General features: G+C 40.1%; 1 protein-coding gene across 3 annotated transcripts in view; it reads left to right on the top strand.

Moving 5' to 3' along the window:
* The window catches only part of IWS1 (interacts with SUPT6H, CTD assembly factor 1), a 41,517-nt gene that overhangs the window by 6,912 nt on the left and 9,347 nt on the right, over window positions 1-25,258 (top strand). For 2 of the 3 annotated variants that reach the window (XM_084780573.1, XM_084780574.1), the window contains exons 3-12: window positions 9,709-10,651; window positions 15,232-15,424; window positions 15,996-16,053; window positions 16,482-16,576; window positions 17,806-17,956; window positions 18,887-18,969; window positions 20,639-20,768; window positions 21,959-22,076; window positions 23,226-23,337; window positions 23,920-23,976. In XM_084780573.1, the coding sequence (XP_084636699.1) occupies window positions 9,709-10,651; window positions 15,232-15,424; window positions 15,996-16,053; window positions 16,482-16,576; window positions 17,806-17,956; window positions 18,887-18,969; window positions 20,639-20,768; window positions 21,959-22,076; window positions 23,226-23,337; window positions 23,920-23,976 (1,940 nt within the window). The remainder of the gene's footprint in view (window positions 1-9,708; window positions 10,652-15,231; window positions 15,425-15,995; window positions 16,054-16,481; window positions 16,577-17,805; window positions 17,957-18,886; window positions 18,970-20,638; window positions 20,769-21,958; window positions 22,077-23,225; window positions 23,338-23,919; window positions 23,977-25,258) is intronic. The other variant, XM_084780575.1, reaches the window with a different exon arrangement.

Below are 25,258 nucleotides of genomic sequence, written 5' to 3'. Positions count from 1 at the left end.
TTGTAGACCAGGCTGGCCTGGAATTCATATATCCACCTGCCTCTGCCTCCCGAGTGCTAGAATTAAAGGCGTGTGCCACCATGCCCAGCTTAAAAGCAAGATTTCTTTATATTTTATTTTATATGTGTGGATGTTTTACTTCCATGTATGTCCATGCACCACCTGTGTGCCTGGTGCCTTCAGAAGCCAGAAGGAGTCGTTAGGTCTCCTGGAACTGAAGTTACAGACAGTTCTGAGTGGCCAAGTGGGTGCTGGGAGTTGAATCTGTGTCCTCTGGAAGAGTGGCTTGTAACCACGGAGACATTTCTCCATGCCCTAAAAGTAAAATGTTAAAACAGAATTATTAATAGTGTAAAGTGTTTTATTTTTCCATCGTGTGTGTGTGTGTGTGTGTGTGTGTGTGTGTGTGTGTGTGTGTGTGTGTGTGTTGGGGGGTTGTTTTATCTGCATGTGTGTCTGTGTAGTGAGTGTGTGCCTGGTACCTGCAGAGGCTGGGAGAAGTGTCAGATCTCCTGGGACTGGAGTTAAAGAAAGATGTGACCAGCCATGTGGCTGCTGGGAATTGAACTCAGGTCCTCTGAAAAAACAATCAGTGCTCTTGACTGCTGAATCATCTATCATGTGGCATTTTGAATTTCCACTTGGGACAGTACTAACGGTGTCAGCTTAGAACCTGTTAAGGTAGCCATTTCATAGTCTCATACTTAGTGGTAAACATTGACAATTGCTTGTTTGTACTAATATGTATCCTAAGCAAGTAACTGTATATGTGAAAAACTTGGAAATTAAATCATTTTAAAGAAGGAAATTAATAGTAACATACTACTGTTTTAGAAGTAGGCTATAGAGATTATTTCTCCTACATATTAGCCTTCCCCAAGCATTAAAAACTCTTAGGTATCTTTTAAGTTATTTAAGATATGTATATTTTGTTCTGTATATTATTTTTAATCTCTTTGCTTAAGATAACATTATTTCTCCATGTCATTAAGAATCTCACTAGTCACCCCTCTGTCTATGGAAATTGATTCCAGAACTCTTTGCCTCATCCCTGCCATCTGAAACCCAAATCAAGGATGCTCACGATTATTACAGCTGACACACGGGTGGGGGTATAGCTCAGGGGTAGAGCGTGTCCTTGGCATGCATGAAGCTTTGAATCATTTAAGATGGTAAGTCAAGCATGATGGCTCATGCCTGAAATTCTAGCGCTTTGGAGACAGGTAGGAGGATTGCAGCAAGTTTGAAGGCTAGCCTGGGCTGCTAGTGAGCTCCCTGTCTTAAAAAATTTTTCGAAGGCATAGTTTTTGTGTAACATACACTTATTCTCTATACCTTCAGCCATTGCTAGATTACTCACCATACCTAGTATAATTAGAATGCTATGTTCAGGAAATAATGACAAACCTTCTGGGCCTAACTGCACAGTACACATCCACAAGGTCCTGTTAGTTTTTTCATGTTTTCCATCTGTACTTTGGTTTGTTGAGTGCTTATTTGGTGGTTCCTTAAACTACTGGCATTTAGACTGTTAAAGTCCCTTTTTCCTTCACCACACCAGGCTGTTGAGCTTCCTTGCTGCCCCTTGATTGTACTGTTGTTTTGAATAATGCATTGTGACATATATTGCTTTATAAAATAATCCCACCAAATCCTGTCTCCTTGGAATGAATAGTTTCTAAGAACAGTGTTAGCTGTTACTCTAACCCAGAATGTCTGTTGTTTGTTGTTGTTGTTGTTATGTATGTATGCATTACACTTGTCTGAGCCACCATGTGTGCTTGAGTTAAACCTGGGTCTTCTGGTAGTGCAGCAGTTCTCCTAACTTGTAGCTGTCTCAGTCCCTGGTGCTGGCCTGCAGACTAACTGGCCTGTAGTGTATCCTGTGTCTTCTTCCCAAGCACTTTGTGCCACAATTTCCTCAAGTCTGGTTATAAATGAATTCTGTTCTTTGGGGGAGTGATCAGGAGTGATTTAGTTTAAGCCTGTCTTTTATCCGGGCCTCTGGAACTGGTGGTAGGAAATGGTGACGTAGCTACAGAAGCTGAGTGGGAGTGAGGTAGCAGCTCGTTGCCGTATTCTTTTTTGGGGGGTGGTGGGTGGGGTTAAGACAGGGTTTCTCTCTTAACAGCCTTGCCTGTCCTGGACTCTCTTTGTAGACCAGGCTGGCCTCAAACTCACAAAGAGCTGCCTGCCTCTGTCTCCCTAGTACTGGGTTTAAAGGCATGCGCCACCACACCCAGCTCATTGCCATATTCTTACAAGCCGGGGAAAGAGTGACACGAACCCCTGTGTTTTCTAAATGTTGTGTCCAAGGTACAGCCTTTGGTTAAGGGTGGGACAGAAGCTGGGAGCCCTGATATGGAATGCATTCACCTAGGATGTAGCCTCCACACCAGTCATGTTAAAGCAGGAGATACTGCTTCCTCCAAAAAGAAAGCTGTGCCAGTGGGGATGGGGCAGGAGGCCCTGCATTTGTGATGGGATGGTCTAGAATAGGATCTCTACTTAAGAATCAAAAGCTATGCGATTGGAAGGGAAGTGATCTTGGTCAGGTATTGCACTCTGCCTCTTACTGAATTTAGAAGTTTCTTCATTTTCTCTGCCCTGGGGACCTTTTCCAGGGGCTTTAAATTTGATTTCCTATTGCTGACACTGAGGAGGAGGCCTGCAAAGTTTGGTGCCTTCTACAAGTCCTTGTTTGACTTTGTTTTTACTTTTTCTGGTTATCAGGACCTTTCCATATTAAAAATGGCTCTGCATACATTTGACAGGAAATAAAGTATCTAGTGTCACTTGATGCTTATGTGCCCCTCCCTGTTCAGCATTAGACCCAAAACCTTCCATCTCTTTTGAGAGTTGAGGAGTGCATTATTGGAAGCAGCAGTTATCTACTAGTCAGTGGGATCTACTTAGTGGTGACCAGATTGGTCTGACTGCAGCATGGCTTGGCCACAGGTCTCTGAAGACAGATTCAGTTTCCATCCCCACCCTAAGATGCACTTTTTGCCTGATTGTGAGGTGCCTGGATATTCCTGGCTGAAGGTCATTAAACCTCCACTGGGCCATTCTGGGGTGTGAAGGAAGACCCAGCATAGTTGATGCTGTTTGATAACTCTTGCCTCTTGTAAATCCAGTCTTAATGTTTTTCTGACATCCTAGTAACTGCAGCTCCAGAGGATCCGATGCCATCTTTTAGTTTTGCGGGCACCAAGCACATGTGTGATACACATTCTTAAGCACAGGCAAAACAATCATGCATATAAAACAAAATTTAAAAAATTAATTGGAAAAATGGCCTCTGATCATAAGGTCAGTGTATAATGGAGATAAATAGGTAGAGTCAGTTTTTTTTTGTTGTTGTTTTTCGGTTTTTGGTTTTTTTTTTTTTTTTTTTTTTTTTTGCGGCAATGTAGAAATAGATGCTGTCGGGGGCATATGAAAGAGTAATGACTAACTGTCACATTATCTGTTGGTGCTGTGCCTTAAAAGAGTTTATGATTGATAATTGTACCTAGTAAGGTTCATACATTTGATGTTCAGAGCAGCTCGCTCGCTCTTTCTTTCTATCTTTCTCTTTCTTTCTTTCTTTCTTTCTTTCTTTCTTTCTTTCTTTCTTTCTTTCTTTCTTCTGAGAACAGCTCCTTAAAGTGTAATTATTAGCTGGTTTTAATCCCATCACTCAGGAGGCAGAGGCAGAAGGATGTATGCGAGTCTGAGGCCAGCCTGATCTACAAAGAGATTCCAGGACAGCCAGGGTTACACAGAGAAACCTTGTTTTGAAAATAACAAAACAAAACAAAAAGACCCTCAAAGTATAATTTATCTCTGACTGTCACACTGTAGATGAGGAGGATTTGAGGCATCATGAAGGTGTCCCTCCTAGGTCACAGTGTAAATGGCAGGGCTATGGGTAGCTGTTCTGAGGCTCAAGTCTCTGTTGTAACTTTCACGTTACATTGCACAAAATCTATTCTTTCCAGAGAGGAAGATGGAAAAGGAAAGCTTTGTGTGAGGAATATTTTTGCCAAGCTTTTTGGCTGCCAAGGTTATGAAAAAGGAAAATGATAAAAAATAAAGGGCACAGCATGTGTAAAGTGAACAGTTCTGGTTCAGGACTAAAATGTGAGGAGAGGTAGGTAAGAGTTGTTTCATCATAAAATCTGCAGATTTGTGTAAAACCAACTTTTTATTCATCAGGAGTGATTCTGGTTTTTTGACTTTGTAAGGTAGCTTTGACAGACAGGATACTCTAAATGTAGCTTTGTTTTTGTATGTTTTTATGGTAAAAATTGAATTTTCTTATTTATTTATTTATTTTTGGTTTTTTGAGACAGGGTCTCTCTGTGTAGCTTTGGCTGTCCTGGAGTCTCTTTGTAGACCAGGCTGGCCTCGAACTCACAGCAGCCCACCTGCCTCTGCCTCCTGAGTGCTGGGATTAAAGGCGTGCGCAGCCATGCCCGGCTTTAAAAGTTGAATTTTTAAGACATTGCAATTCTCCCTCTGTGGGAGTTTACATTGGATTGTAGGAGCTTAAACCATGTGTTAGGAAATTCAGGTTAGAGGGTAGCAGATATGTTTTGGGGGCAGGCTACCCAGCTCATGTTGATTCCTTGTGTTTCTGTTTCGCCTAAATGAGTTTAGTCACACACATTTCACTTGCTTGGGCCAGTTAGCTTGTCTCTCTGTGGTATTTAAATTTTAGGGTTTTGTTTTGTTTTTCCTCAGTGTGTAGCCTTGGATGGTCTTAAACTTACAGAGATCAACTTACCTCTGCCTCCTGAATTCTGTGATTAAAGATATATGCCACCTACACACCTACAATTTAGATTTTTGACATTGACACTTAGGGCTTAATTGTTAGAGTCCTGTCATACTGTTGATGATACACCAGGGAAAAGATCCTGGAGTTCCTGAGATTTCTGAGCTGCTTTGTTCCTTATTCTACACTGTTACCCATTCATCTTGCTTTGGTTCTGAGAGCATTGTTATTTCTTTTGGAACTAGCCTACAGTCATCTCAGTAAATGAGATAAGTGGTAGATGTGTCGTGGAATATGTTCTAGAAACCAGTTCAGTTTTCCCCTTGCCTTCTTTGTTTCCCGAATTCTCTTGGCATCCTTTATTGTAGTTAATTTCCTTATTCAACCACTATAAACTGAATAAAAATACATCTCTACACAAGTTTTACAGCTGTTTAGTATGATCTCATAGGTTTTCAATATCTCATATACCTTTCTAATGGTGTGTATCATATTATTATGCATTGTTTTGTGTTTGCCTGACTTCTCTTTAGAAAAGTAGATCCTTAGGGTCAGGCCCTGGGAACTTTGAGCATAGGAATCATTAAACACGTGCTTATTGAATTAATCATTACTCATTTTATAATATTCTCTTAACCCTTTATTAGTCATTCGCCAAGTGTGTGTGTATGTGTACATTTGCACTAAAGAGCATTCTATGCTCTAATGATGGACCTCTGTGATGAAAAGTTTTAGAATGCCTGCCCTTTTAGATGACATTCTACATAATTTTTTACGTACATTCCTCTGAAATAGGAAGTGTGCTAAGGTGAAAGCTAAGTGTGCTCACAAGATTGTATGTTCTTCCTACAGTCTTTGCACTTGATAAATGCCTGTTTTCTTGGTGACTTGAAATTAAGTCTGATGTTGAGTGCTTATTGAGAACTCAAGAGAAAAATGCCTTTGGGGATTTTGAAAAGCTTGCAAATTTGGAAAGGTTCCTAAACTTGTTATATTTCAGTAACTGTGTATAGCATTTAGCATTTCCTCGAATTGCTGTGCTATTGTGAAAACCATTTTTAAGGGCAAGTTTAAGCCATTTTTATCCAAGTTTTATGCTAGACCTCTTGGTTTCTCCTTGTGAAATGTATTCATACCGTCCTGTAAAGATACTACTTCTGAATTGGCTTGAATGATAATGTAGACCTGGAATCGCAATTTCGTGGAAAGCTATGACAGGAGACTACTCTAAATCTTAAAATAGTTGTATTTGACATGTTTAAGTTTTGTCTTTTTATCATTTTTTTATATCAAGTTTATACCTTGAGCCTTGTTTTTCTCTGTTTATGTGATTTAGCTTATGGCAGTTCACCATAACTCTCTTCAACACTTGGTCCTCAAGTAGTATCTATTTGGGAAGTAGAAGCTATGGCCTTGTTGGGGGAAGCATGTCACTGGGAGTGCGTTTTGAGGTTTTAAGAGTCTCATGCCATTTGAAATTAGAGCTATTTAGTTCTTGTTTGGGGCAGAGATGTGAACTCCTTGGGTGCTGCTCTAAGGTTTGGATGCTGCCTGCCACTGATGATGGTGCTGAAATCACAGCAACAGAGAAGTAACTAATACAATGTCTGTGATTCTCTGAAGTCTCAATATGTAGCATTGGTTGGCCTGGTATTTACTGTATATCCCTGATTAGCCTTGAATTTGTGGCTAACCTCTACCCCCTTAATTCTGAGATTTCAAATATGCTCTACCATGACTGATTTGGACCTTATTTTGAAGTAGATATCTGGAAGAGAGGAAGTTACATTGTTAGTTTAATTAGATTAGTCTTATTTTTACAACTAAGCCTCTGTTCCCTAGTTACAGATACATGCCTACCTGTCACTACCTGAGCATTTCTTTTCTCTTTGCTTTTTTTTTTTAATGACTTTAGAATTTCCTATAGTGTATTTTGATCACGTTAATGTCCCTCTGCAGTTCCTCCCAGATCTTCCCCCACCCTCTTACCCACCCAATTTCATGTTCTCTGTCTCTTAAATCCATTGAGTCCAATTTTTTGGCTGATGTCTTAGTTAGGAGTTCTATTGCTGTGAGGAGATACATGACCATGGCAACTCTTTTTTTTTTTTTTTTTTGGTTTTTCAAGACAGGGTCTCTCTGTGTTAGCCTTGGCTGTCCTGGACTCACTTTGTAGACCAGGCTGGCCTCGAACTCACAGCGATCCGCCCGCCTCTGCCTCCTGAGTGCTGGGATTAAAGGCATGCGCCACCACGCCCGGCTCATGGCAACTCTTATACAAAGGAAAGCATATAATTAGGACTGACTTACAGTTAAGACATTTAGTCCATTATTGTCACATTGGAAAGCATGGCAGCGTGCAGGCAGACATGGTGCTGGAGAGGTAGTTGAGAGTTCTACATCTGGATCCACAGGCAGCAGAAAGAGAAAGTGACACTGGGCCTGGCTTGAGCATCTAAAATCTCAAAACCCACCGCCAGTGACATACTTCCTCCAATTAAGCCACACTTACTCTTAACAAGGCCAGACCTTCTAATAGTGCTATTTCCTGTGAGCCTATGGGGAACATTTTCATTCAGACTACCACACCTGACTACTACTGGATATGGGACCTCTTCTGGAGTGTGATCAATATACCAGGTGTTTATTAAAGACAGCAGACTCGCTTTCTTCCAGGAGCTATCAAATGCCAATAGCTCCTCAGCTCTTCAGTGGGACTTAGACCTACTTCCCCTGCTTCCTGCTAGGATTTTGTCTGGCTAGAGCTTTTGCAAATCTTGTGTATACTTTCAAAATTGTTGTGAGTTCATATGTGCATCTGCCCTGTTGTGTCTGGAAAAGTTTCCTTGGAGTCATTCGCCACTTTTACAATCTTTCTATTTCCTCTTCTCCATAGATCCCTAAGTCTTGAGGGGAGAGGTATGATCGGGAGACATCCCATTTAGGGCTGAGCATTCCAGATTCTTTTATTCTCTACCCATTGACCAGTTCTGGGTCTCTGTTATTTTTCATGTATTACTAGAAGGGTGGAGTGATATGCATTGATGTACAGGTTTACAATAGTCATTAGGAATCATTTTATTGCTATGTCCATTTATTAGAATGATAGTAGCAGGTTTTCCTAACCTGAGTCCATAACTTACCTAGCCACAGTCTCTTGGTCTTGTTGACAGTATAAGGTATGTATTCTATCTCATGGAGCAGGCCTTAAGTAAAGTTTTTTAAAAAAGGAAATAGTAGTTGGTTACTCCTACAGCATTTGTACCACTGCTACACCAGCGGGCACATCCTGCAGGCAGGTCATTATTGTAGCTAGTAGAGTTCACAGCCAAGTGAGACTGATGCTTACTTTTCTCCTCTGGTAGCAGACACAGCACCTTTCATCATGGTGAAATCGAGCAAGAAGGGAGGAGCATCCAATTGAGTACCAATAGACGTGCTCTATGGTTGCAGTATGTGGGAGTTCAGCGATAGGGTCTCACCATCATGTTCTAGAGGGTAACCGACAGCATTGACAATAACCTATAATGTTGGAGAGGACTTCTCTAGGGTTACATTAGCCAGCAACTCAAAAAGAGGTACCCTGTTCTTAGTACTGAGTTTTTCATTTGTTTAGGGTATTGTCATGTTGTTATGGTAGTTCCATATATGTATTTTAAGAAGTATCTACTGTAGTAGGTTTCATATGACTGTTTCAAAAAACCTTTAATATTAGTTATCCCTCCTCATATTCTTTTTCTACCTTTCCTTTTCATTCTCTACCACTTTAATATCACACTCACACACTCTCCTTCCCCCTTCTCCCCTCTTCCCCTACCTCTTTCTCCCTCTTCCCATCACTTCCTCTCTCTCAACACAGGGTCTCTTACTTTATAGCCTAGGCTGGTGTCAAACTCTGGTCCCTCCTGTAGGCTTCCTGAATGCCGGCATTATAGGTGAGCACCACAACCACTATTTAAGTGGAAGCCTGTTTTCTTGTGTGAGAAGTACTGTAATGAAGAGAAAGTGAACCAACAGAAAACAAGCATAATGTTGGCTTTTAATAGGTGTGAAAAATAATAACTACTGCCAGGCAGTGGTGATGCATGCTTTTTTTTTTTTTTTTTTTTTTAAACCTTTTTCGAGACAGGGTTTCTCTATGTAGCCTTGGCTGTCCTAAACTCTCTTTGTAGACCAGGCTGGCCTCAAACTCACAGTGATCCACCTGCTTCTGCTTCCCAAGTGCTGGGATTAAAGGCATGTGCCTCCACGCCCGGCAGTGCATGCACTTGAGGCAGAGACAGGCTGATGTCTGGTCTACAGAGTAAGTTAAAAAAAAAGAAAGAAAGAAAGAAAGAAGAAGAAAAAGAAAGAAATAGCTACTATTTGAATAATTAACATTTTTATGTATATGTATACATACATTTTTAATTTAATTTAATTAAAAAAAATTTTTTTTTGAAACAGAGTTTCTCTGTGTAGCAGCTCTGGCTGCCTCTACTCGCTTTGTAGACCAGACTGCCTACAAACTCACAAAGATCTGCCTGTTTCTGCCTCCTGAATGCTGGGATTAAAAGTGTGCACCCAGCTAAAGCTTTATATTAAAGCTTTTTCCCCCTTAAAATAATGACAGTTTTCTAAAACTTGGGATTATACCTTTGTGGAAAACTTCGTCATATGTTAGCTTATATTTCTTTGGGTAACTAGAATTATATGAATAACTAAGGCCGTGTTTTTAAACACAGAGATCCCTATACCTAGGAGCTTGCTATATAGATTTGATTATACTTCTCTTTGGGGACCAACTGTGACAGTTCATTGCGCAGACTGGTCTGAATTGAAAGTGACGTTCCTTCTTTATGAAAAGTCTTTCAGTATGTACATATTTCTACATTTAAATGATTGCTGAAAATTTTAAGAGTTCACTACTTTTTTTTGACATTACTAATTTTTTCTAACTTTTTCAGAATGAAACTAGTGATCGAGAAGATGGCTTGACCAAGAGACATAATGGAACAGACTCTGAGAATGATGAGCCCTCCAATCTTAATGCCAGTGACTCTGAAAGTGAGGAGCTCCACAGGCCAAAGGACAGTGACTCTGAATCCGAGGAACATGCAGAGTCTCCTGCCAGTGACTCTGACAATGAAGACGTCAACCAACATGGGAGCGACTCTGACAATGAAGAGCTTCTTAATGGGCACGCAAGTGACTCTGAAAAGGAAGAGATTAGAAAGCACGCAGCCAGTGACTCTGAAGCCGAGGACACTCTGCCACCTCAGGTCAGCGAGTCTGACAGTGAAGATCCCCCAAGGCCCCAGGCCAGTGACTCAGAAAATGAGGAGCCTCTTAAACCTCGGATCAGTGACTCAGAAAGTGAGGAGCTCCCCAAACCTCGGATCAGCGACTCAGAAAGTGAGGAGCTCCCCAAACCACGAGTCAGTGACTCGGAAAGTGAGGATCCTCCGAGACCCCAGGCCAGTGACTCAGAAAGTGAAGAGCTCCCCAAACCCCGAGTCAGTGACTCAGAAAGTGAGGATCCCCCAAGGGCTCAGGCCAGTGACTCGGAAAGTGAGGAGCTCCCCAAACCCCGAGTCAGTGATTCGGAAAGCGAGGGGCCTCAGAAAGGACCTGCTAGTGATTCTGAAGCCGAGGGTGCCTCCAGACACAAGTCAAAGCCAGAGTCAGATGACAGTGATGGGGAGCATAAGAGGGAAGATTCAGAAACACAGAGAGAGTCGGATGGCCACACAGACAGAAAAAGACTGCAGAGCTCTGACAGCGAGGAGGAAGAACCCAAAAGGCAAAAAATGGACAGTGATGAAGACGAGGAAAAGGACGGGGATGAGGAGAAAGTAGCAAAGCGAAAGGCTGCGGTGCTTTCTGATAGTGAAGATGAAGAAAAAGCATGTAAGGAGTTACATTGGGCTATAGCCTTTCTTGTTGCCTAAATTATAGCTGAAATATTGGGTCCCTTTATGTTATGTTTTATTAGCATATATTAATTGAAATGTCCTCATGGCCTTTTCTCATAAGTGCATAATGTATTTAGTCATTCCTTGTTATCCTGTCTTGTCCCATTCCCACTACTTCCCTCATACTTTTTTTTAATGAATGTATTTTGGTTTTGTAACCAAATGAGTTTTATTAGGTTTACTTTACAGAAGTCATGTACCGTACCAGTGGCTCCACTACTGAAGAAAATATTTCTCATTTCCCTATCAACCATTATCTGAGTATAAATCCTGCTTTGAAGTTATCAGTCCCCACCACCTACCCTCTTCCTCTGGCTCTTTTCTGCCATGTTATTTTCTGAAGCTTAGAGGGAGTGATACAAATGTCTCAGTAGTCATTTATTCTCAGAACTTTGACTGGTTTTGAGTCTCTACAGTTAATGTTAGATCTGGTTTTCAACATGATATTCTAATTGCTTTAGTTTTTGGAGGTAAGGTCAAACAAAGTCCTTGTGCTGGGTAAATTCTAACCCCTAGCATGATATTCCCAAGTGTAATGAAAACATTCATTTTCCTTGATTATTATTGCTTAATTTCCTTAGAGTTATTCTTTCTTCCCCCCCCCCAAGAGTGTGTGTGTTTACTAACTCTTATCATACACTGGCAACCTCTTTAACGCCTAGAGACTATATAGCATAGGGCTCACGTGTCCAGTAGTATGTACAATATATATACAGCATAACAATACCCATACAGGGTAGTGGGTAAGCTACAAATGTCTAGCACGCTAATGGACTCTTTTGCAATTTCTTCCTGCCCACCTCCTCAGTCCCCTGAACAAGTACAGCTAGTGCAGCTAGTACTTGTTCCTTAGAGTTATTCTACCTTCACATTAATTTCTGTGTGTTTGAAACTAATTAATTGCCAATATAAAAGACTTAGTTTTTCTTTCCTAAAAAAGCCAATATTTAAAAAATAGATATGTTCCCATGAAAACTCCTATCCATATCCAGTTAGCTGTGGTTCTCTGTGACTGCTAATCCATACTCCACTTGGACAGGAACTGAGCTTCAGAAGTCATTCACTTTGTTGAGGGCTGGGTGGGATGCCGGCTACACCATAGTTCTTCAGTGCTAGCCTCTGCTACCTCACACTCCATGTACACAGGCAACACTTTTTTATGCAGCTCGTCTTTTTTAAAAAATACATTCCTTTATAATAACACTTGTTTCAGAAGAAAACACTGCACATTAGGTCATATTATTTTATTCACTGAGTTTTTGTTTCTAACAATCCCCCCCCACCCCCCAAAAAATCTCAATGTTCTTGTTGGCTTTTTCTTCTGTTTTGCTGACTTTTCCATTCAGGTTTCTCTTCAGTATTGTGGACTTCCCCTTGTGTGTTTCTTACTTAGCTCTCTGAAGTGTGAATCAAACTGCTTTGTATCCTTTCAGGATCATTTTTACCAGAAAAGCTTTGAATTTTTTGTCTGACATTTTAGTAGCTGCTTTGATGCCTTTGATTTTAGTAATTGAGGAGTCATGTGGCCTTGCCTTTTCACATTTCTTGTATTTCTGTGGTGATTTACATACCTATTGGCTTGGGTATGTTTTCTTAGTCTGTGAATGGGAGTCATTTTACTGAGCAGTCTGCTCTTGAAGGCTCAGTCCCATACCAGTGAGAGCGAGACAAACTGCTGTAGCAGCAACCTCATCAGACCACACAAGGTCTAGAAAGATGCTTAAAGTTAGCCCCTGCACCTAACACACCATCGTCGGATGACTGGAAAAGGCACTGCTGGAGTGTGTGCATGAAGTTAGAAATGGCCTAGGGCAAGTGTGGAGATAATCACAGAGTGAGGCAGAGGAAGGCAGGAAGGGAAACAAGGCACAGTAAGTGAAAGCGGGTGATGTCTTTGGAGGGGAAGACAAAAAACACAAAATTAGGAAAAAATTTTAAAAGGAAAACATACTTTAGCAGTGGAAAGGTTCAAAACTAAAAGACAAATGTAAAAATGGTTTTTGTTTTGTTTTGTTTTTACAAGCCAATAAGGTAAAGCCAGAATACTAGTGATGGTGGGGCAAGGAAAGACGAGAGGGAACAAACCAAAAAATATGAGTGAAACTAAGGAGAAAAGAAATTCTTCAAGAATGGTAATAAAAATTCATAAACAAATCAAATGAATTTATTAAGGAAAATAACCAAAATTAAAAATTAAGTACAGGGCTAGAGAGATGGCTCAGAGGTTAAGAGCACCATTGCTGGCCAAGCATGGTGGTGCACCTTTAATCCCAGCACTAGGAGGCAAAGGCAGGTGGATCAATATGAGTTCAAGGCCAGCCTGGTCTACAAAGCAAGTCCAGGACAGCCAAGGCTACACAGAGAAACCCTGTCTCAGGAAGAAGAAGAAAAAAGGCACCATCTATTCTTCCAAAGGTCCTGAGTTCAATTCCCAGCAACCACATGGTGACTCATAACCATCTATAATGAGAGCTGGTGCCCTCTTCTGGCGAGCAGGTGTACATGCAGGCAGAACATTGTATAAATAAATAATAAATAAATGTTTAAAAAAAAAACAATAAAAATGAAGTACAGTTAAAAAAAAAATCCTGCTTAAATGTGTAGGGGAAAATACATAAAGAAAAACATAAGTTGAGGTATGGGAGTAATTTCTTTATGTTCCTTGAAAAATCAGAGATTGCCAGCCCTCAGGAGGCAGAGGCAGGTGGATTGCCATGAGTTCAAGGCCAACTTGGTCTACAAAGGGAGTCCAGGACAGCCAAGGCTACAGAGAAACCCTGTCTCAAAAACAAAACAAAACAAAACAAAAAGAAAAAAAAAAAGAAAAGGAAAAAATCAGAGACTGCTGGTTCCATGCAGAGGAGACGGTCAGTTGAATACGTCTTAGTTTATGCTGTATGTATGTTCTACAGCTTGTCCAGGTATCTGATGTCTACCAGAATTGTCTTCAGTTTTTCATTTTGGTATATCAGGAGCCTCTAACTGGCCACACTTAGCTTTGTATACTATATGCATTCTCTGGACTGTACAGATTCTCAACCTTCCCCAGACTCACCAAATTATTCTACCTAGATTAGCTGTCTTAGCTTGGAGTGGGGAAGGCTCCCAATCCCAAGTCGCTTGGCAGTGTGTAGGAAGCAACTGAAATGAGCACTGGCTAAGGACTGACTGACTTTGCTTTTTTCTGTTTGTTTGTTTGTTTGTTTATATTACAGGGTAGGCTATCTCTTTGTAGCCCTGTGTATCCTGAAACTCACTCTGTATATCAGGCCGGCCTCAAATCCATAAAGACGTGCCTACCTCTGCCTCTCGAGCATCAGGATTAAAGGAACTAAAGGCATGCGCCACCACACCCATCCCAACTTCCTATTTTTAAGGCTTCTTGAGTCACACTGCTGAACAGATGCAGCTGTGCCTGTCATGTACACGCCTGAAATTTTAGAGTTTTTGGACTCTGGAAGAGGTAACAACAGCTAGATGGTCCAGATTTTACTCTATCCACTGGCCTCAGGCGCAGGCTTCAGACTCTGGGGTAACTCATACATGAGAGTTATTCCCTATCTTCTTTTATGCACTTCCTAGCCTGATCCAGCCTCCTGCTACCTGCACTCTAGTTTATTAGGCTCTGCCTGTCCTTTCTACCACTGCCTCTCTGGGCCTTCCCTGGTGAGCGGGTGGCGGCAAGCCAAACTGCAACTCCCAGACCTGTGGATGTTCCTGTGGCCCAGCTTTAACAGTAAATTCTCTCAAGATTGTGCCTGGCTGTAGCCCTATGATTCATGAGTTTCTCTTCCCTGATTTGGGGGCCAATAAGCTATAGATTGTCCTGAGGGCACAACTGGCCTTCACCTAGCTTACCTTTGCAAGTAGCTTCTGAGTTGTCGTGTCCTCCTTCCAGTGCTTAGCCAGGCTGTGTTTGGCTGGCTGCTTTGTGTTCTGTGTCTCTGCCTCTTCTTTCCAGAGTGGTGTCTTGCCTTTGAGGATTTCCCAAGCTTTTCCGTTATTTTTTGTTGGGCACTTTCTTATTCTAAATCTATGCGTCACGGTTTTTACAGAAGCAACCGCTACTCCATCCTCTTACCCAAAAGTCTGATTCTACCAGAAGGAACATGGGAATTTGCAGTGCAGATTGAAGGCTGCACAGCACGGGAAGGATGCCCATTCTGTCCATCTGACTGTACTAGTTTTCCCCAAAAGGAAAGGCGGCTATTAGTACTCACATTGATGCTTTCTTTATCATTTAGTCACTCCTTCTAGGTAAAATAGCAGAAAATGTGTAATGACTCTGTGTGCTTGTTTATACTTTTCTGGTGCTGAGAATAGAACTCCAGGGCCTACAAGCTTGCCGGGCAAGTGCTCTACTACAGAGCTATGCCAGTTGTTTGGGAGCTTTTTTCTTTTATTGAATTCATGTATTAGCTATTTGACTTTTTTCTCCCCATTGCTGGCACTTCACAGCATGTTACACTTAGTAATACATAACAAAACAACACAAATGATTGTATTTTCCAACAGCAGCAAAGAAGAGTAGAGTTGTCTCTGATGCTGATGACTCTGATAGTGATGTTGTATCAGATAAGTCAAGCAAAAGAGAGAAGACAGTAGCATCTGACAGTGAAGATGAAGTGGGGAAAGAAGAGTCATCTGCAAAGAAGAATGAAGAGAAGGATCTATTTGGGAGTGATAGTGAATCAGGCAATGAAGAAGAGTAAGTGAGGCATGGGGGTTCTTGTTTTCAAGGGTTTTTAGTTGTAAAGCGGGACTTCATGATGAGGTGCAAAACCTCAGCTGCCTAATTGCTTGACTTTGGCGTTTAGAATATCAGTGCTGAAGTGTTACTGCACATGCTGTAACATGAGTGGATTTTAAAGTCATGTTGACTGAAGAAGATGAAAGGAATGTGCTTTGGCTCCTTGTGCATGACGTTTAAGAGCTGGTAAAATGCATGGTCCTGAGGTCAGTGATCATGCTGCCTCTGGGTTTGGTGGTAGAAGGCCGATTTTAAAGGGCTGGGGATGCGGCTCAGTCAGTAGAGTGTTTGAAACAACAAAACAAAACACCATCACCTGTGGTTTCAGCACTGCCTGAGGATCTTCTGGGGAAATAGACTTCTTAAATTAGGGCACTGTTTATATGAGTGTATATGTTTGTTAAAGCTCATTGAACTAGATGCCTACAGTCTGCACAGTTTACTGTCCTTAAACCATACCTTGTTTGTGAAAATGATACATATGTAAATGTAAAAAAGCAGATGGGTGTTGTTATATTTTCTTTTCTAGAAATCTTATTGCAGATATATTTGGAGAATCTGGAGATGAAGAGGAAGAAGAATTTACAGTAAGTATACGATGGGACCATTTGTTTTAACCATGCATTGGTTCGTTGCTGTGGCAGCACTTCTCTAATACTTTGACACTTTCGGGAAATAGTTACAAAGCCTTACAAAGAATAAAGGTATTTTAGGTTGTAGAATTTAGAAAGTGCAGAACTGTATCCCCTACCTGCTGTAAATGTATATCGGCAAATGTATAATAAAAGGAGACACTAAGGCATAAAAGTGCTCACACAGTATGGGCTTTTCTGGAATAAAACAAGTCCCCCATACTAGGGGCTAAGGACAGAGCTTTTGATATATCCCATTTAGTATCATTCAGTATTCTTTATCCCTTGTGGATATATTATTTAATGTGAAAAATCGAGAGTTATTTGCAAAATATAATCTCTAAGGTGGTTATGATACCTGGACTAACTCACTGTACCTTTAGGGTTTTAACCAAGAAGATTTGGAGGAAGAGAAAGGCGAAACACAGCTAAAAGAAGAAGATTCTGATTCCGATGATAACATAAAGAGAGGAAAGCAGTGAGTTTTTGTTGTTGTTGGTTTCTAAGAAATTTGAACAAAATAGAGAAAAGTGAAGGTAGAGACCCTTGAGCTTTCCAGATGTGGAAGAGTATATTTCCTTTTTAAAAAAAATTTTTCCCTTCACCTCCTCAATATAATGTTAGTGAATTGTTTGCTATTATTTACTCTGTGCTCAGATGTCTTAAGTTATAGCATTGCACAACACACCTAATTTATTTTTTACAAGATAAACTCTACTGAAAAATAACCTAATATAAAAAATTTAGGGAGGCTCATTTTGAGTAGCAGGGGAAATGAATCTAAAGTCAACATCAAAATATTTCTTAATTAACCATGAACCATGTCAAAAATAAAGTGATGCAATGAAAGGGGTAATGGAAGCACAGAATGACTTAACACTGTTCACAGTTGTAAAGACTATGCTTTTAAAAATGTAGTTTCTCTTTAATGCTGTGCAAGAATTATGCATCAGAGTATGGGTACTACTTCCAGAAATTTTAATTTATTAGCATGGTGAGTGGCAGAGTGAGATGAAGATGAGCACAGCTGTATAGGTCAGGCACTCAGCATGCCTGTGGTCACTTTGTGTTGAGTTGTGCTCTTCATTACTAAACAGCAACAGGGTTTTTGTTGTTGTTGTTGTTGCTTTGTTTTTTGCTTTTTTGTTTGTTTGTTTGTTTGTTTTTAGTCATGGTTCATAAGATAGAAACATTCAAATAATTGAACATTTTCTATTCCAAAAGAGGCAGTATGCTTAAATAGTGTGTGTTCTTCACTGAAGACTTGAAATGTTCCTTCTTACGCTAATAATAGACGACAGGTGTGACTGTTGCATGTGAACTATTTAGGCCTGTTTGTGATTAATGTATATCAGTGGGGTAGAAGGGGGAATGGATAAAAAGTGTAGAGTCTATTCTAATTGCAGATGTAAGTTATGTATATTTGCGCTTTAAAAAAAAAAGGCAGTAATTCGACATGCATGGTGGCACACGCCTTTAATCCCAGCACTTGGGAGGCAGAGGCAGGTGGATCTCTGTGAGTTCAAGGCAGCCTGGTCTACAGAGTGCATTCTAGGACTGCCAGAGCTACTTTGTGAAATGCTGTCTCATAAAAACAAAACAACAGCAGCACTTCTTTGACTCAAGATTAGATAATTTGATGGTCTTAATTATAGTTATTTCAGAAGGTGTGTGGTTTAGCATCTTGGTTTTGTTTTAACTGCCTAGCATGGACTTTCTGTCGGATTTTGAAATGATGTTACAACGAAAAAAGAGTATGTCTGGCAAACGCAGACGAAATCGAGATGGGGGCACTTTTATTAGTGATGCAGATGATGTTGTGAGCGCAATGATTGTCAAGATGAATGAAGCTGCTGAGGTAACATCTCACTTCATCTTCCTCCCGCCAAACTGATAGTATGGCATCTTTTTTCTTTAAATGTTTAACCTTAGACTGCCAAAATAGATGGGAAGTTTAATGCTGAAGCAATCTGGTTAACTACTAGGGTTGATTGATATCTGTTCAAACATAAAATGTGCTATAAAGTTATTTGTTGTTTTGTCCAGAATCAATATATATATGTACCCATATCTCCAAATTATTAACTTGGCAAATTCTGATCCTTGAGAAACACTTGTAGAGATGCTCTATTTCTTATTTTGAGATACTGGAATTGAACCCCAGGACTTGGCAGCCAAAGGCAAGTGCTCTACCACTGAGCTTCACCACCAGCTCCTTGCTGAAACATTCCATGGATTTGTTGATTTGTCTTGGCTTTATTTAAAACAATTTAAGAGTAAAGGGAGAAATAGGTAGACATTTAGTTACATGAAGACCAACCTTGTATGTGCTTGTTAAAATGTACGTTGGGTATGTTACCATATGTTTATAGAATTTAGTATTTTTTATAATTGAAAAAAAGTAGAAATTACCTAAGTAAGTATTTTTGGTAATAGGCCATACTGTTCTTACTCATAGAAGGATAATTCTTGAAGATAAACCAAAACTTCTCAGCAATATTTTGTTCCTTGAATGAGCTCCAAGAACTTGACAGCTTGTCAGTACTGTAAATGACATTGTACCTCTTAGTTATGATGGTTAAAAAGCAATGTAACAGCTTTGTAGGTTTGAATGACTAGACAAAGAGCTTAGCTTTATGCAAAACAGCTCATACTTTCTTTTAGGAAAATTATCTTTTCTTTGAGTAACTTTAAGGTTCAGAATTGTAATGGTTATAATTGCCTATTAAGAGTTAATGCTGCTTTATTTTAAATTTTATTGGGGGGGGGTGTTTTGTTTTCTGAATAGGAAGACAGGCAATTGAATAATCAAAAAAAGCCAGCACTGAAAAAATTAACCTTATTGCCTACTGTGGTTATGCACCTTAAAAAGTAAGTAATTTGTTTTCTTGGAAAATTCTTTTTCTTTTAATAAAATAATGTTTAAACCATTGTTCTAGAGCTGTTAGATAACTATGGCCTTCTATTGTACCATAGAAAATCAGGAATGAGTAAATTTCCTTCAGTTATAGTTCTTCCTAAATCTTTGGTTGTCTGAGACAAGGTTTCTCTATGTAATCCTCCTGGCTGTCCTGAAACCTACAGGCTGGCCTTGAACTCATAGAGATCTGCCTGCCTTTTCCTCTCAAGGGCTAGGATTAAAGGCACGTGCCACCATGCCCCACTCATAAAATTTTTTGTTTTGTTTTGTTTTTGCTTTTTTTCCCCCCAAGGCAAGGTTTCTCTGTGTAGCCTTTACTGTCCTGGACTCACTTTCTAAACCAGGCTGGCCTCAATCTCACCTGCCTCTGCCTCCCCAAGTGCTGGGATTACAGGCATGTGCCACTGCATCTGGCTCATAAATTTTTCTTTTTTCTTTTTTTTTAAGATTTATTTGTTTATTTTATGTGTAAGTGCTTTATCTCCATGTCCATCTGCATGCCAGAAAGTGGCATCAGATCGCATTGTAGATGGTTGGTGAGCCACCATGTGACTGCTAGGAATTGAACTCAGGACCTCTGGAAGTTCTCTCCGGCCTCTCATAAATTTTTCTTAAACCTTAATGCTGTTTTCAGACAGAACAAACAAAAACTGGTAATATTAAAGAAAACCTGGAAATTTATTCTTTATAGACAACTGAGACCTTATAAGTTTCATTTTTCCTAAGGTAGTGGAAACAGCAAATCTTGGGAGATTGCTTGAAGCTCATGCTGTACAGATTCATTTGACCTTGGTACATCACAGTCATTGCTATTCCTTTAGCAATGCTCTTAAGTCCTTGTTGGGAAATCCTTTCATTAGTTTGCTTGTAGTCATGAGCAACTTTGTTTTGTCTTTGAATAGTTACAACCTAATTTTGGTAGTTGAAGAAATGCTTTAGCACACCAGTAAGATAACTGGAAATTGTTCTGTTGCAGCAGGCAAAACTATCTGGCAGATTTCACATAGATACATATTCTAATTTATTCATTCCATCACATAAAGCAGAATTTAAATATTGGTGTTTGGTTGAGGTATTTCCCCCACTGTCAGGAAAGCTATATTTTCCTTGTTTTCTGTCATAATAGCACACGTCTATTTTCCCATTATGAAACTATTATGATAAGTTGACTTTTTTCTTAGTTGTAATAGTTGGACTTCATTATGTTTTACTGTCTATTATTAATATTAATCAATGTAAAATTTTCATATCTTAGCAGTTACCTTTGTCAAGTCTGTACAATTCTAGAACCTAACTTTTATACGGCTTTTGAAACTAGAGTTGGGGTTCAGTAGTACATAAATTTTTCTTTTTTCTTTTTTGGTTTTTTGAGACAGGGGTTCTCTGTGTAGCCTTGGCTGTCTTGGACTCACTTAGTAGACCAGGCTGGCCTCAAACTCACAGCAATCCACCTGCCTCTGCCTCCTGAGTGCTAGGATTAAAGGTGTGTGCCACTACACCCAGCTTGTAGTAATAGTTCTTTAAAGGCAGTTTTTTGAAACATCACTGTGTAAATAAAGTCAGAGGGCAATAGACTTGACATTATCATCGTGTTCATCATTATTATCATTACTATTACAGGCAGGACCTTAAAGAAACATTTATTGACAGTGGTGTGATGTCTGCCATCAAAGAATGGCTCTCACCTCTACCAGATAGGAGTTTGCCTGCACTGAAAATTCGGGAGGAGTTGCTGAAGATTCTACAAGAGGTTAGTCAAAGATAATTTGTGAATTTTAAATATCTAATATGATTTTTGTAGTTGAGACTGGCATTTTGTACCATTTACTTACAAACTTGTTCTGCTATAACACGCTAGAAAGGGGGTTTTGGGAAAAAAAGACCATACCTAATAAAATGATCATAAAGAGAGATAGCTCAGAGGTTAAGAGCACTGCCTGCTCTTCCCAAGGTCCTGAGTTCTATTCCCAGCAACCACATGGTGGCTCACAACCATCTATAATGTGATCTGGTACCCTCTTCTGGTATGCAGGTGTACATGCAAGCAGAACACTGTATACATAATAAATAAATAAATCTTTTTAGAAAAAAGAAAAACCTTCAGAGCTGGAGAGATGGCTCAGAGGTTAAGAGCACTGGCTGCTCTTCCCGAGGTCCTGAGTTCTATTCCTAGCAGCCACATGGTGGCTCACAACCATCTACAATGGGATCAGGTGTCCTCTTCTGGTATGCAGGCTGAACACTGTATATGTAATATGTAATAAGTAAAATCTTTTTAAAAGAAAGAAATAAAGAAAAACCTCAAAATTTGATGTCAGTTTTCAAGGAAAAAGTTCTTAGTGCAACCATGGTTTTTTGGAAGAGCAGTCCAGTATAACCATATTGTAGAGAGGCACTTGAAGTACAAAGTGCACTACATTTACAGTCTATAAACTTGAACTGCAATCTCTAGTTGGGTTCTCTTTGTGTATGATTAGAACACCCTAGGCAAGCTGCTTAACATCTGAAGAAACTTAGAAGGAACCTGTGTGCCAAACACTGTGCTAGGTGCTCTGTGTATGTATTGGCTTATTGTAAGAGAGGTATGCTGCATCCACTTTATAGATGAAAACACTTAGACAAGTGAAATGTTTTATCCGAGGTCATGGAGCTAGCAGGTGCTTAGAGTCAGGCTTAGGTCTGTTGGTTCCCAAGGCCCGGGCTAAATTTCTTTCCTCCTTAGTATTCATATTTCCTCACATTGATAGGTTTTTCTTTACTAATACTGAAATCTCGACCTCTGATGTCAGCACAAATGATATTCCATGTCTTTGTAGAACCTGAAAATGGGATTTTTGTATCGGTTCTAATGTGAATGAATAAGGCCTTGAAGATGCCTAGATTAGCATGCTTTCTAGCTTCTAAGTAATTAGTATTCATGCATGTGATTTTGTTTCCCAGCTACCTAGTGTGAGCCAGGAGACCCTGAAGCATAGTGGGATTGGCCGAGCAGTGATGTACCTGTATAAACACCCCAAGGAGTCAAGGTCCAACAAGGATATGGCAGGGAAATTAATCAGTATGTAAAGTTTGCTTTTTGTTTAATGTCTGTATAGAGATATGCATATGTAAAAGCTGTATTTTTACTAATATTTGTTTAAGGATTCAGTAAAGTGGAATAGAAGGATTTTAGTGCATTCTTACAGGTACTTTTTTCTCTTATACTTAAAATGCTCTTAAGTATTTAAATATGCTTTCCAGTATTAACTACAGTGATTAAAAACATGTCTTCTAGCTATGGACCAAGAACATGGAAAGGGGGTAGAATGCAGGCCCTGGAGTTAGTAATGTCTGGTTCATTGTGTTGACTCCATCACCTTCCTGCATATCCTTGGTTAGTTGTGGGGAACAGTCATTTCTAAGACCCCCGAGCTCATAGTAAGAGCTACTCCATTCTGGCTATAAACTACCTTTTCCAGTTAAGACTACTGGTAAGATCAGATAAAGGCCAGCTGCCCCCGAGGCCACCTGTTCCAGGAACAGCAGTCCTGGGAGCTGTTTGCTTGACTCACCAGACCCTTTACAACTTCTCTCTTTCTGGAACTTTTCCCCCTTCTGTGGTTAGAGCACTGTAAAAGTAGGTAACTGCTAGAGCATTTTACAGTTGAGTATCCATAGCAACCTTGCTTACACAAATACCCCTACCCCAATAACCACCCACAAAAAGCTCTGAGAATTTTCCATAAACAAGGCTTGATCAGAAACTTGTCTTGTCTCCATTTCTTGCACCCCTCCTTGTCCCCCTTCCCCTCTTTTTCTGGGGTCTCCCATTGACTGTCCCACGGGTCAGGATAGTTAGTGACTTGGCTTCAGGCTTGGTCTCCACCTCTGTGACAAAGAAATATTAATAATTCTGTTTTCTTTGGGGTGTTAGAAAGATTAAATGAGAGGATATGTAGAAAGCACTACTTTCCAGCCAGGCATGGTGGCGCAGGCCTTTAATCCCAGCACTCAGGAGGCAGAGGCAGGTGGATCTCTGAGTTCGAGAACAGACTGGTCTACAAAGTGAGTCCAGGACAGCCAAGGCTGCACAGAGAGACCCTGTCTTGAAAAACCAAAAAAAGAAAAAACCTGTAATGCTTCCCAGTATTAGGTTGTGATTATTTATTTAAAAGCCTGAGAGAAACTGCCATTTTGTGGACTAAGTATTATTTTTCCCTTTTTGTAGATGAGTGGTCTCGGCCTATATTTGGTCTTACCTCAAACTATAAAGGAATGACCAGAGAAGAAAGGGAGCAGAGAGATCTAGAACAAATGCCTCAGCGGCGAAGAATGAGCAGGTATGAGGGAACAGGTATGAATGCACAAGTGTAGTTTGATGGCGTTTGAAGACCTTTCTGGGATAGCTGAATGCAGTATGTTCTCTCACAGTCCTAGAGTGCTAGAGACTTCAGTGATCTTGCAGCCATTTGCAGAAAACGACTTTATCAGTCTCAGTTCCAAAACCCTAGGAGAAAAGAAAATGTTATTGCAGGATACATCTTGAGAGGGCGGGGCTATCAGTTACAAGAATAGTTTTTGTAGGTCACCCAGAAACCTGCCGCACAAATGACTGTTAAGGTGAACAATACTTTAAAACAATTACCACTTCTCAAGCCAGCCATCAGAGGGTAAAGGCACTTACTGTGCAAGTCTGGCAACCCGAGTGATCCCCAGAACCCAAGTAAAGGGGGGGAAGGAGAAAACTAACTCCGACCATCCTCTGACCGCCACATTCATACCCTTACATGCACAACAAAAATGTTTTTTTATGATCTAATATAAAGGTATAAATTATGGTATAAATGTTATATTTTGATGTGTTATCCCTAGTTGTAAGAATTTTAAGATTGCTGGTATTTCATTGTTTGTTCTTTTCCTAGCACTGGTGGTCAGACACCACGAAGAGACCTGGAGAAGGTGCTGACAGGAGAGGAAAAGTAAGGGTTTTATCTAAGCATGTACAGGAAAATGTCTGTTTTTTTGCCTCATTATAAGAGCAATATTAAGTTGTGTGTTCCCATTGGCAAAGGATACTTTTTCAATGTAATGTTCATTGAGTAACCGTAAGACTGTACTGTGTGCTCTGAAGAATTAAGAAAATAGCCCATTTAACAAGTATTTTGTTGTTGCTTGTTAAGTGCTAGAATCCTCTTAAGTTTAAAGCTTAAAGAATACAAACCTTAAATTTTTCCCTTAAAATTTCCCCATGCTTCCCAGTATAGTTTGATGGTCCAGCCTGAGATGTGTGGGCTTCAGAAGGGCAGGTGTGCTGAAGCAGAAGCAGTGTGAGGTGCTAGGTGTGGACCAACAGGAGCCTAGATCAAGATGTACAATTTTTGCTTCTCTTTATGATTCAGCAGAAGGTTTTGAACTTATATGTGAAACTCACGTTTGGCTAGAAATTCCGGTTCTGAGGGCATTGTTTGGACAGGCTAGAGCTCTGGGCTGAAGACAGTCGTAAGTTAAATGAGGTTAGTAATGGGGTAACAGAAAGCTGAGAAGACATTGTAGAGATAGTTGCTAAGAGTTGCTGACATTTAAGAAGTTGGCTTACAATTGAAGACTCAAACCAGAGTATGGAGACAGTGGTACTATCCACTAAAACTTAGGATGAGTAAGTAGATTGGAAAAAATTATAGCAAGTAATTTTTCAAGCCCTTCACTGTGAGTTATTTAAAGAGATAGTCGTAGAAGCACCATGGGGACAGGTTAGACACATAGACTTGATGGTTGTCCCCATGGGTCATGTAGCATGAATGCTCACTTTAAAGTCTAGAATAAGAAATGAACTATCAACTTTGCAAAGCAGTATAGCCGAGGAGCCATTGCTAAAGATGTGTCTGTGCGTGCTGGAACAGAATCTGGAGTGAGGGTATAGAGGTCTGCTTCCTACTCCCAGCAATTAGAAATCTGCTCTCGCCATGCCTTCAGAGAGAGTTCGTGTTAAAGGGTTGAAGGGCTTAAATGCCCAGACACTGACAGAAGGGCTTTACTCACTAAGAATTGTGACCTCAGTGTAGCATGGTTATTTTCAAAGTTGCCTAGAACTAAAGATGAGCACAAGTAACACAACTAAAACCGAGACATGTAAAGAAGATAAGATTTTATCAATTTCCTGGCTGTGATTCGCTAAAGTTTGGAAATTTGTTAGCATCAAGAGAGATGCTCAGGTCTCTGTTACTTCTTTTTTGTTTTTGTTGTTTGTTTGGTTTTTTTCGA

Source organism: Acomys minous (genome assembly GCF_964271855.1).
Source record: "Acomys minous genome assembly, chromosome: 4".
Taxonomy (NCBI): domain Eukaryota; kingdom Metazoa; phylum Chordata; class Mammalia; order Rodentia; family Muridae; genus Acomys; species Acomys minous.
The sequence above is the reverse complement of the archived record's forward strand: the minus strand, read 5'-3'. Positions and strand labels throughout refer to the sequence as shown.